This window comes from Sinocyclocheilus rhinocerous, unplaced genomic scaffold (assembly GCF_001515625.1).
Source record: "Sinocyclocheilus rhinocerous isolate Xijiao unplaced genomic scaffold, SAMN03320098_v1.1 scaffold1066, whole genome shotgun sequence".
NCBI lineage: Eukaryota > Metazoa > Chordata > Actinopteri > Cypriniformes > Cyprinidae > Sinocyclocheilus > Sinocyclocheilus rhinocerous.
In genome coordinates this window covers 420,216-434,193 of record NW_015629516.1, presented here as the reverse complement: position 1 = coordinate 434,193, position 13,978 = coordinate 420,216, and the positions used below count along the sequence as shown (strand labels likewise).

General features: G+C 36.7%; 1 protein-coding gene across 6 annotated transcripts in view; it reads left to right on the top strand.

Moving 5' to 3' along the window:
• LOC107739054 (exocyst complex component 6) overlaps positions 1 to 13,978 on the top strand; it is a 63,803-nt gene that overhangs the window by 5,323 nt on the left and 44,502 nt on the right. For 4 of the 6 annotated variants that reach the window (XM_016551028.1, XM_016551027.1, XM_016551026.1 and 1 more), the window contains exon 2: positions 6,540 to 6,711. In XM_016551028.1, the coding sequence (XP_016406514.1) occupies positions 6,540 to 6,711 (172 nt within the window). Of the gene's footprint in view, positions 1 to 6,539; positions 6,712 to 9,812; positions 9,985 to 13,978 lie in introns of all 6 variants that reach the window. The other 2 variants (XM_016551029.1, XM_016551025.1) reach the window with 1 other exon arrangement.

Below are 13,978 nucleotides of genomic sequence, written 5' to 3'. Positions count from 1 at the left end.
TTTATTTTTCTTTATAATGAAGTAGTCTGTATCTAGTAGATTGTGAAAGAATGATTATCAGTTCCACACACAGAGATATATAAATTCGACATTTACCGTATTGGCCCGAATATAAGACGGCCCTGATTATAAGACGACCCCCCCTTTTTCCAGATGTACCTTTTGGAAAAAGGCTTTTTAAAAACCAAATCTTGTTTTTTCTCAGTAAAACACATTTTGTCTTCAATTATTTTCATATTGCATATTTTTCCTATTTTAATTTTTGTTTTGAAAGTATGGTAAAAACTGGTAAAATGTACCAACAATCACATTTTAAAAATATACACTTTTTGATATACCATTAAAAAAATAAACAGGTAGCCCATCTGAATTAGGACATTTAGGCTATCCATCTAATAGTAGCCTGCCAAAATCTTATTAACAGTAGAAGTTAAATCTTACTGTAGTCTTCAGATCTGGGTACTGTCTTACGTTTTAAAATCACAAAGGGAGTTTGGTTAACGTGACAGTCACGACTCATGCAGCTTTAAGGTTTTCTGCTTCTTTTGTTTTTACTTGCGCTCTTTACAACACGCATTACATTACGTATTTCATGGCACACTCGTTTTATGCGTATTTGGCGCCACCTATTGTTGTGGGTGTATTATTGACATGTCAAAGTCTAGACCCTGAATATAAGACGACCGCGTTTTTTCAGATGTATTTCCAAGAAAAAAACATCGTCTTATATTCGGGACAATACGGTAGTTATAAATTATGAAAAGAAGGCTTTAAAAAGATTGGTATCGGTGATCGGTATCGGCAGATACTGCTTTCTGTGATAGGCGATCGGTGTTCGGCCTCAAAAATCCTGATCGGAGCACCCCTAATGAGGATTCTTGAGTTCATTCCATTTGACAGCCTGCACCTTACCACGTCATAAAAATGTCAAATTATGTGCTATTTTATAATAGTTTTAATATTAATCAAATTAAAGTTCACCCTATATATTTTCTGAATGCATATTTTTGATATGTAAGTGACAAAATGGATTTTAATGTAAAAATATAGCTATACAGACCAAATAACTTCTTGCTAGAAAGCGGTTTGAGACACAAAACAGCCTTTATGATTACATGCACTGTGTTCGTACGTTTTCTTAACCCAAATATACGTGTGGTACAAGCAGCTTTCTCTATACCTTTACGTTACTTTAGCTATGTTACTTATACGTTATCTTCAAAAACCTGTAAAATGTCATTTATGCGTTTACATGATCACATGAACTGTTTTCTGGCAAAAACCTGTGTGGTAAATCATTTTCTCTTAAAGAAGATATTTTGAAGAATCTTGTGACCAAGCAATTGGTAATAGCCATGGATTTCCATGGTATCTTCTTTTGTTTTCAACAGAAGAAAGACAGAAGGAAATGACTGCATTTTTCTCTTGACTGAATCTCTTTAATTAAACGGCTTTAGGAGAACATTTCACATTTACATGATGATTCAGAATGCTTTTGCTTTCTGCAAAAACCCTAGAATAACCTTATTTCTTAAGTGTATGTAAACACAGTGATTGACCCTCATTCACGCTCATGTTACAATAGGGTGTAGTTTGGTTTCATTTACTGCCCTGTGGTGGTAGTTGTAGATGTATGTAGATGTATAACGATCTGTGTTTTGTGTTTGAGCTGTAAGAGGAGAGCTTTGACTTTTACTTGCTCCGTGTTTCTGTTTCCTTCAGTGCCTCCTGGCAGTTGTCCGGAACTTGCTGCTCTTTGGTCTGTTGAATTCAATAACAGGAAGGAGGAAACTCATTGTGAACATGGCCATGCTGATAGTAGTTCTGTGTGCATGTGTGCAGATTCGCAGAAAGGATATCCCATTATGGGGCGTAATGTGACCTTCTGAAAGGCAGTGGAAGTGGGTACTGATTTTAGAAAGCTTTGAGTGTTTTCAGTAGAAATTGGCCCTCAGCGCTTTCCATCGGGGTGACAGGAAAGGGCCTGTTAATCTAACAGCCTGTCACACAGCAGAAATAAACGTGACAACCGTCAGTCAGTGCATGTTGCTAATAAAACTGCATGTTTTGCATGTCTCTGTATGAATGACTGCCACGGTTTCGTCTATTAACTCAAACACATGCAATGCTCACTGTGTTTTCAGTGTCTGGTGTCTCACTATATGGGGACATGAACACATGATTTTTTTCATCCATGTTTTAATTTGTACAGTTCTGTTGTGCATCTTATTTGACAAAAAATAAACTTGTAGTTTTTTGTAAATTGTCACATTTATATTTATTACAGTTTAAAATATTGATTAAATTGTTAAAGTTATATTAAAGGGGTCATATGATGCTATTTTAAAGATCATTATTTTGTGTATTTGGTGTAACAGAATATGTTTATATATATATATAAAATAAAAAATAAAATATATTTTAAACAATTTAGGGAAAAATAAAATTTTCATTAAAAGGTTATGTCACTCTGTGGAGTTCAATTGTGAACAAACAAGTTATGTTTACTTTGATTCTCAAGGGCTAACAAACATGTGGTAATCTTTTTCTTCCCCATTAAGGGTAAATTAATATTGTGATAAATATAGCTAGCACCTAGCCTGAAAGCAAAAATTTGAATTACTAACGAAAATTATTGTTAATTAGATTTTTTTTCTATTTCATCATTGATAATGAAGACTTGACAAAAAGGGCATAATTTTAATTTAAAACAATTATACTTGAAACATGCTGCTGGTATAGAGTGTAACAGTTGGGTTCCAGAAGTAAAAACTTTCTCCATAGGGAAATTTATTTTAACAATAATCCTTGTGGCACTCTATATTTTACTGGTGATAATTGAGATGAGTCCCCATTTAAATGAACAAAGTGGTAGCGATCGGACAGGTAGGATCTTAACCATCTTAAAGCCTGCCCTTGAATACCTGTATAGTTTTGTAATCGATCTATGAGTATGTCATGATCTATAGTGTCGAACGCAGCACTAAGATCAAGTAAAACTAGCAATGAGATACAGCCTTGGTCTGACGCAAGAAGCAAGTCATTTGTAATTTTAACAAGTGCAGTTTCTGTGCTATGGTGGGGCCTGAAACCTGACTGAAATTCTTCATAGAGATCATTTTTTTGCAGGAAGGAGCACAGTTGAGCAGACACAACTTTTTCTAAAATTTTAGACATAAAAGGAAGATTTGATACTAATAAACTAATAAACCTTTAATGACAGACCTACTGTGAGCTATGAAGTTGTTAATTGTTGATATATGCATTTATTGAAACCATTCTTTCATATTACTTCAACTTATTTTAAAATAAATTGTGTTTAACAGCTGAATACTGGACCTGTAGCTCAAAAAGTAGAGCATGGTGCTAGCAACGCCAAGGTCATGGCTTCGATTCTCGAGGAATGCATATATATATCCATTGCCCTTTTTGTGGACTGTTTATTCTTTGGAATTCTAATAGATTCTAATTCGATTTTTGGAAATATTTCGTGAATTTCAAATTTAGTTTCCCAGCCCTGCTCGCGATCACTCAGAACATCACAACAATTGTATCACAATGTGGTAAAAATGACTCCGAACTAGCATCAGCGTCATTCACAGTCTAGACGTTGAGGCTGTGTTGCCAATGGCAACCTGGATTTCATCCAGACCTTCTGCTCGGCATCTGAAAGAGAGAGCCAGCTGGCGGTTTCATTAGTTGTGAGCCATCCAAGACTTTGCTACTTTGTTATTATGAATTTCTTTTGTTTTTATGCTGGTTGAGATCGTTTAATGCAGATTGTTTAATATGAATTCCATGCTAATTGCTGTGACTGTTCAGAAGTAGTTTAACAGCAGCTTCTGCCTTTGACACAAACACACCTGTGAACAGAGAAAGGAGCTGCTTTTACTGGCTGATGCTCATGTCAGAGTCCTGGAGAGACAAACTATTTATCCGGTCTGAATGAATCTATGAGTTTGAACAAATGTTTAAAATAAATCTCCAGTTTATTATTTTCATCATGATTCATAATGCTTTATAATGAGTTGCTGAATTTTTTCTGGTTATTCGGTCACCTCTATAAAACAAGGAAGCAGAACTTTGTTAGGCCAACACCATGTCACCATGCAACTTTGTCCTGCTAATTTAACTTGCATTTTAACATTATTTATAAAATGATTTATTAAATTGTTGTGGTATTCTAAAACAGCCGATGAAAAGTCCGTTTTTACATGCATTTCTAAAAAAATAAATGTGATCTCAGTGTTGCTCTATTTCATTCTATATGACTGATACTTGCACACTTCACAGGGAATTAAAAAAATTATTAATGAAAATAAATAATGACATGTTCCTCTTGTTCATGATACACTGCAATGCTTTCCCATTGAATGCTGTTGGGTCTATTCAATACATGGTTATAACATTAAAATTTTTTAGAATTATTACTATTATTATTATTTTTTTTTTTTCTACATTTGCACAGCAATTTTGGGTCTTGTGTTGGGTAACCACTTCATATTCAGTGTAAACCACATGAGAGCTGCTGATCTATGGCTGCTGGTTTGGTTGAAATATTTGCATATGAATCATTGATTCGACATGCTCTGTTCCCTTGTTGCCCACATGGTGCCGCACTTGGAGAACTATTCATGCATCTCTTCAGCTGCAGCACATTCTGCACTCTAGTGGTTCTCACCCACATTGTGTTGTATGCTGTATTTTTCATAGTCACTTAATTTTAGCCCAATGCTCATAAATGGCAGACAAAACAAACAAAAAAAATATTTTAAATGTCAAGGACCCCTAAAGACAATGCTACATTGTCTTATGTGTAAACTATATGTGAATGTAAACAATTCATTTATACTGTGTGGAAAAATATTATGGAGTGTGGTATTGTAAAGACTACTAAATTGAACAATTGTTTAATGTATATTCTTATATTGTTACAGTGTTATTTTGGTATTATTAATATACATTACAGTTTTTAATTTATTTAATTAAATTTTCACTTTTATATTTTAAGTTTTAGTTATTTAGTTGTTTTTTAATATCTTTTGTTTTTATACATTTTTTATTTTAGTTTTGTTGTTATTTTAGTACACCAAGTTAAAATAAATGAATATGAAAATTGTTGCTATGGCAACTAGCTGAAATAAGTTTTAAAAAAAATATTTTATTTCAATTTGTTTATTTCATTTCAAGCAACAAATTGTCTCAGTTAGTAAACCTGCAATATACTTTAGAAACTTCTAAATTAATATCATTCATGTCATAAAGGTATACTTCACTCAAAAATTAAGATTCTGTCGTCATTTACTTAATTTACGTCATTTCATTCCAAAACAATAAGTGACTTTCTTCTGCAGGACACAAAAATGATATTTTGAAGAATATTGGTAACCAAACAACTTTGGTGGCCATTGACATGTATGCGCAAAAGAAAAACACTGAAATATTTTTGCAAAATACATTTCTTTTAAAGTCATACAGGTTTAGAATGACAGAGGTGAGTAAATGATAACAGAATTTCCATTTTTGGGTGAATTATCCCTTTAAGATACACATTATTAAAATAATTTTAATTTTTTATTTTTTCAAAGATCCTGTAGAAAAATGTTACAACCCCCTAAGGTTCCGCAGACCCGAATGAGAAAGCCCCATATCTAGCCACCACAGGTTTTGCATTATGAATCATAGTAATACCATGGCGTTTTATTCCATTTTCTGAATCCAATCAATCACTAATGGATAAAAAGTCTACAGAATTTTTTTTTTGAACATCCTTGAAATATCCAGCTTTGAAATACTTTATGGAAGTAAAATGGCCAGTTCACTGTTTCATGTTGATTGTGAATGCTAAGTAATGCAGTACAGTGTCAGCTGGTGCAGTTCCCTTCACACTTCCTCTGGATCTGTGTCAGGAAGTGAGTGAAGGCCCTGAATCATCTCGGACTGTTCTTCTTCTCTCTTGGCCATCTGGAGCAGTGAGGAGGGCAGCACACTCTGTGATCTCACAACACACTGAAGAAGCAGCCCATCTGTTGGCCTCACCTCGCCAGCTCTCACTGCTGCACACAGACCACCGAGGCCAGCACTAGAGAGCACAGCTACTGAAACACACATGCTCTTAGATTGATAACACCACACGGAGACACCTGCAGAGAACTGAAGTTTGTGTGTTATCTGAAAGGGAATCACAAGGTGTTTACACAAAATAATGCATTTACTGAAATTACTTTTAGTAAATCATCAGGTTTCTAGATATTGGCTCGGTTTGGGTTCCGGCTGCAGTGTAAACTGATGTAAAAAGAGTTTGTTTTTTGGTTGCTGCTGAATGTTTTGCACTTGTGAAATATCTGTTTGGACAGATGGGAGGATAAGACAGTTTCTAAAAGTGACTTTGATATTTGAAGCCATTCAAATATGGAACACAAAATAATGTTCTTTTTAGCAGCATAATATGACCCCTTTAAGATCTTTAAAGAATATTTCTGCAGTATCTCTGTTTGTTTGAAATAGTTTAATGTATTACTTTGATGTTTGTTTTATAGATCCGTTTACGATGATCAGCCCAACGCACACAAAAGGTTTATGGAGAAACTTGATGCCAGAATACGCAACCATGACAGAGAGATTGAGAAAATGTGCAACTTCCATCATCAGGGATTCGTGGACGCCATCACAGAACTGCTGAAAGTGCGAGCAGATGCTGAGAAGCTGATGGTACGTGGAAATCATAATTAAAATATTTATTATTATTAATAATAATTATTTTTAGGGATTAGAAGCAATATTATGCACTCTTATTATTGAGAAATAATTGTTTGCTTTTTTAAGATAAATAATTAATTTTGTCCTGTTAAATATTGTGGCAGTACCATGGTAGAATAATTGTATCAGAAATGTATATATATAAATATATACCATTATACTAAACCGCGCTGGGTGATAATGTAGAAAATTCACAACATATTCACATTGATTTTGCTCACAATTCAAAATTAAGTGAACATTGCTGTGATTTTTAAATCCTGTTGAAAAGCTTTTCATTAATATTCATAGAATTTAGTGGAATCAATTTAAAATGCTTTATTAGTCCTTGACCTTGTTATGGAGCTTAAAATATGACAAAAATATTTGAATTGTGTAAATTAACACAAAGTGTCATTTAACAAAACTGAATATTATGTGGCATTTAACACAGTTTTGAATTAGATTTTTTTTTTACTTGAATATTGAACATTTGAAATTTAACACAATTTAAATTTTTTTATGGCAGAGTTTTATAGACATGTATTTTCAAACAGCGGATTTTTTTGTTCTGAACTCTGAAAAAGTTTTTAAAAATACAGCTTCAAGTTTTCAAGATGAAGAAATTCAGAACATCAAATTCAATATTCTAAAATTCAAAACGCAGAAATTCAGATCGTACAGAAAGTAGGTCAGAGGTCATTCACAGGGAAGAGTAGATGATCTCCGAAAAGTGGAACAAAGCATTTTGGCCAATTAGAGCTGCAGTAGTTTTCTGGCGCGAGCGTGCGGCTCAGAAGGTCGCCATTCTTCTGCCTGATCATGAATCGCCCAGAGGTAAGTGATTTTTAAGCATTTATGGTTTATATTTAGATATTATGCTAGCGTTCCCAGCATGTGAAACATTTGTTTAAGCGGTCTCTGGTGTTTGTTTTAAAGTATATTTGGTGTAAAAGTGATTAGCATGCCACCGTGTCTATACTAGACGCGACTGCGCCGCGCCGCAACAGCTTGAAATGACAAAGCGGCCGTTGTAAAAGCTTGGACTATGCCAGAAATAGAACGGGGAATCCGTTTGCTGTTGGAAATTTTTGCATTCAGTGTAGACACTATCACTGATTATAATCAACGGGTTCTACTGTTTTCTGTCGCGGCACTTCGCACCTCTCGCGTCCAGTCTAGACAAGGTGTAAGCGTCATAACTCCAGAGACGGATTAACGCATGGGCCTACTGGGCACGTACTCGGGGAACTAGGCCAGAGGGGGACCCAGCCGAAATACCGCTCCTCCCGGAACGCGATTTCAGCCGTGCCCCCTCAGATTTTTGAGCCAAGTGGATTTTGAATGCAGCTTCCCAAAGACAAAAAAAAAGAAATAGCCAAATAATAGTTTTTATATTTAATATACGATCACACCAGTGTGATTAGAACATTCAGTGCTGCACGTCTGCTAAATTCAAATCTGCGTTTGCTGGATGGCGCTGAGCCAGAGACAGACGCGTTTTTACAGTTATGTGCATTATAACCAATCACACACGATTCTGTTGTGCTTATGAATGAAATTATCAATCAGAGGCGTTCAGATGAGTCTTTGCTGAAACGCTGGTGTTCTGCTCAGCGCGCACGCTCGCTGCTCTCTGGCGAATTCTCTCATCATAAACAACAAAGTACAGATGTGCATACAATGTAAGAGATTCATTTCACAGTGTAAACAGCTTCAGTGATTATAATTCGAGTTTTTGAGAGTGCTTGAACTCTGGCTAGACTGAAGTCAATGATAATGTTCTTTGATAATGATTGATTCTTTGCTCTCTTTCTGTACAATGAAATAGTTATAATTAGTTACTTACAATGTTTTGACTAATTCACGTTAAATACAAAGTCAGTCCTGTTAAAAACTATTTTATGACATGGTTAATTTGTGGTTACCATAGTTAAGTATATAGTTTTTGTTTTTAACTTGTAAAACCATGGTTAATTTTTAAGGGTATGTTAAGCTTAACTGTCAAAACGTATGTAAATGAAGTTTAAGCAAACAGCACAAAAAGGCTAATGGTGTAAAAACGTATAACACTTTTCTGTTTTATTTTTTTGTTGTGTGTGTGAGTAAATGTGCATATTTGTAATAACTTACAACAATGAGCTACCAAGTGTCAGCTTTGCAAAAGAAGTCCCTCATGAGCATTAACCATTTTGGTCTTGTCATTTATGCACTCCTTTTCCTAAGCTAACTGCTGTCTTTATTTTACAGGTACAGATACTTCTAGAGCATATATGGGGGAGACTTCGGTCACGTTTGGAGCACGCCCTTTCACGGATGCCTGTGGATGTGGACTTCTTAGAATTTATCTGTGCTCAGGAGTTGGTTTTCCTGAGTGCTGTATCCCCCCAGGTCATCATTCCTGTGGACATATGGGAAGGCTTAACTGGTCTGCATCATGCTATTACTTTAGAGAGGCAAAGAAACGAGACACATGTTGTGACCGCACAATTTGAACAAGGAAATAGTGGACGACCAAAAGCAATCATTGGTCATGAGTATCTTGTCAATTTGCTTGAAATGAACTTACCAGTCAGGTGTATTGCAAGACGCGTAAAAATACAGTATAAGTCATTATAATCCGTATTTATGTCCCCACTGGATGCAACAAATGCCTCGTTTGTAATGGGTTTTAATGTTTTTGTCTCGTCGCTCCGGCCGGACAGGGCATCATCACAATATAGTAAGGGGCGTAACATTTCCGTCACACGCTTGAGGTATTCAGCCAATCACAACGCACTGGATAGCTGGCCAATCACAGCACAGCTCGCTTTTTCAGACCGATGAGTTTTGTAAAAATCGACGCGTTTCAGAAAGGCGAGGCATAGAGGAGAAACAATAATGTACAGTATGTGGAAAATAATGTTTTTTTTTAACCTTAAACCACATAAACATATTTCATTACACCAAATACACAAAATAATGTTCTTTTTAGCAGCATAATATGACCCCTTTAAGATCTTTAAAGAATATTTCTGCAGTATCTCTGTTTGTTTGAAATAGTTTAATGTATTACTTTGATGTTTGTTTTATAGATCCGTTTACGATGATCAGCCCAATGCACACAAAAGGTTTATGGAGAAACTTGATGCCAGAATACGCAACCATGACAGAGAGATTGAGAAAATGTGCAACTTCCATCATCAGGGATTCGTGGACGCCATCACAGAACTGCTGAAAGTGCGAGCAGATGCTGAGAAGCTGATGGTACGTGGAAATCATAATTAAAATATTTATTATTATTAATAATAATTATTTTTAGGGATTAGAAGCAATATTATGCACTCTTATTATTGAGAAATAATTGTTTGCTTTTTTAAGATAAATAATTAATTTTGTCCTGTTAAATATTGTGGCAGTACCATGGTAGAATAATTGTATCAGAAATGTATATATATAAATATATACCATTATACTAAACCGCGCTGGGTGATAATGTAGAAAATTCACAACATATTCACATTGATTTTGCTCACAATTCAAAATTAAGTGAACATTGCTGTGATTTTTAAATCCTGTTGAAAAGCTTTTCATTAATATTCATAGAATTTAGTGGAATCAATTTAAAATGCTTTATTAGTCCTTGACCTTGTTATGGAGCTTAAAATATGACAAAAATATTTGAATTGTGTAAATTAACACAAAGTGTCATTTAACAAAACTGAATATTATGTGGCATTTAACACAGTTTTGAATTAGATTTTTTTTTTACTTGAATATTGAACATTTGAAATTTAACACAATTTAAATTTTTTTATGGCAGAGTTTTATAGACATGTATTTTCAAACAGCGGATTTTTTTGTTCTGAACTCTGAAAAAGTTTTTAAAAATACAGCTTCAAGTTTTCAAGATGAAGAAATTCAGAACATCAAATTCAATATTCTAAAATTCAAAACGCAGAAATTCAGATCGCACAGAAAGTAGGTCAGAGGTCATCCACAGGGAAAGAGTAGATGATCTCCGAAAAGTCGAACGAAGCATTTTGGACAATTACTACGGTGACCGGGAGGGGACATGTTTGGTTCACTTAGTTTTGTCATGGCCACTACATATTAACTGGTGGGAACATGGTAATATGTCGTGGCCACGCACTGTGAAGTTGTGGCCTCGAGATGCTATGTTGAGGGAACAACATCCATTTCTGGTGGCCACTATTTATATTGAGGGAACGATAGTGCTTGAAGTGGGCCGGTACGCAGTATATAATGTAGTCTTTTGCGTACCGGCACTTCTGACATGTTGCCAGTACTTAGAGTCAAAGCGTCAGTGTCTGGGTGATTAGAAATGACACTAAACTGTATAAAGCACACTACCAGGAGGGGTCACCTCTCATCTCGACAATTCACATGAATGAATGCAAGCGGAGTCGGTCTACTGCAGGGGTTTTCAATGTGTGGGGCAAGAGAGCATGTCAGGAGAGCTAAAATAATAATTAATTATTGATTACTAAATTGAATCAGTACATTATAACGAAAACAATACCTTAAAAATGAAAAGAAGCAGGTTTTTGCGATCACAATCTAATTCAAAACTGTTAAATGCCACATAATAAAAAAGAGAGAGAGCGAGCGAGCGTGCGTGCGTGCGTGCGTGCGTGCGTGCGTGCGTGCGCGCGCGCGAGCGAGAGAGAGAGAGAGAGAGAGCGGAATTGAATTTGAAATTGAAATTGAGAGCGAGATACATCACAGTGGAGTCAGGTGTCTTAACCGTGGCTTGTGTAATGCAAACACATACCAGCTTCATCACTGTGTCTGTCACGAGACCCTGTTCCCCTTTCGGGCTCTGTCTTTACATTTATTTTGAAAGATGAAGCTCGCGATTATGGTAAGGGGCGTTACATTTCCGACGAGTGCTTGCGGTGTTCGGCCAATCACAATGCACTGGGTCAGCTGGCCAATCAGAGCAGACTGCGCTTGTCGGAAGGAGGGACTTTGTAGAAAAAGCGTTTGAGAGAGGCGGGGCATAAAGGACCTACAATAATGTACAGTATTTGAAAAACAATGTGTTTTTGAACATTAAAGCATGTCAACATATTATGTTACACCAAATAATGATCTTTAAAAAAGCATCACATGACCCCTTTAAGCTCCCAAGGTGGATAAGTGCAAGCCAAATATTTGTATCTAGTGATGTTCCTACTTTGCATGCTGTGTCAGGGAATTATATGTATAAGTTTTGTGTGTCGATTATGCGATTCAAGAAATACAATCATAATGGTCTTAAATGATCCCACATTAAGTGACACAAGGTATTCCTCGTACTGGAAGCATTGGAATTCAAGTTTGTATGTTTTTAAAATAGTATTTGTTGTAAAAATAAGATTACATACAAACATACTGTCACGGTGTGGTGCGTGCACCGTGGAGCAGGTTGAGGAGGAGCCAAAGACGGAGAGCCAATGAGCCAGGGCAACAGGGAGGATCCAGAGGGCCAAGGCGGAGCAGATGGCGGAGGTGGGGATCCGGAAGGCCGCGGTGGAGCCGGAGCGACAGAGGAACGAGGTGACCAAGGCGGAGCCAGAGGCAGGCAGAAGCGGCAAAGGGGCAGAAGATGGCAGTACTGAGGTGATAGGAGGAGGCAGGTGAGGGAGGGTGGTGGGTGATTTGTGAGTGCCAGGGTTTTCAGGGATGGTGTGTGCTGCCGACATACACCAGATTGCAACTTCCAACATCGGGAGCACAGCAGACAGGGGAAAGACCTCCGTGGTCGCAACAGGACAGATAGATAGTTCATAAAATGGCGGGGGAAGAATGGGCATGTCTACATATAAATCCAAATCAAAGTTTATTAAATCCCCAGAATCTTGCTGCAGCTCACCCTCAGTGGTGGTGCAGTGGGCGTAGCTCTTCACCAGGCCTTTGTGCTTCCTTGCTTCATCCACCGGCGCATGCTCAGTTGCCGGCTCTCGCACCTGGTCAGTCGTCATATGGCTCTGGCTCCAGGGCTATCCTCAGCTCTGTCACTCTCTTTGGCGATGGCTCGTCAGTCGCGGCGGGCTCTGGCTCTCCGTCTGTGGTGGGCTCAGGCTTTGGCACCTGGTGTCATCGTCCGCGATGTCCACAGTCAACGGCGATCCACAGGACACCTGCACCCACTCCACAAAAGTGGCGAAATTCCCCCGAGGACCATCTATGGACAACCGCGCTCTGCACTCGTCATTCAGGCTGGTCTTGTAGAAAGTGCAGAGGCAGTAGTCCGGGTAGTGGGTAAGGTTGGCGATTTCCACGAATAGTCTCGTATGATCCTCGACGGAAAGGTTCCTCTGCTCCAGCATGAGGAAGCAGACCGGGTCATTCATGACAAGAAAAGAAAAACTTTCAAAACAGAAAATAAAACGAGGGGAACACGCCACTATGCTTTTCTGGGTCCAGTCTTCTGTCATGGTGTGGTGCGGGAGAGAAGCACGAAGAAGAAGCGGATGAAGGTAAACAGTCTTTAATAATCCACATAAGGGTAATACAGACGAGACCGGACAAACAAACACTGAACTGAATACAACTTATATATGGGTGCTAACAAGGGACAGACAGGTGAGGAGGATCAACTAATAATGACAAAACGAGAACAGGAACATAACCAAATATGGGCACAGAGGGAGAAAACACAAAAAACAGTCCATAACTGTGACACATACATTGTTTGTATGTTTATATGTAATCTTATTTTTACTTTTACTTTTGTGATATAGACCTAAGGGTCTGAAATAAATAAATAAATAATAATAATAATATAATCATTTAAATAAATGTTATATTATCTAAATTATAATAATAATATATATCATATACGTATATATATACGTATATATATATATATATATATATATAGAGAGAGAGAGATACTGTATGTGTGTGTGTGTGTATATATATATATATATATATACACTATTATAAAAATATAAGAACTGTATTGTAAGCTATTTATTAATAAAAGTTTATTAATTAACAGCTTACAAGATAGTTAATAAATGCTTATTAGTAAGCTTTTTGAGTAAATAAAGCAATTTTCCAATTAAATTCTACTGATTCTTCAAAACTCCACTAAAATCATCACAAATCTATTTGAAATACCGCTCAGCCCTACTGGATACTGTGCATTTGATCATATATAGTTCAACTGACGGTGCACCTTGTAGTGAATCTGCAGCTGTTCATTGGTGGATTCATTCTGAAGTAAAGATGCTCGGTTGATGTAGGCCTC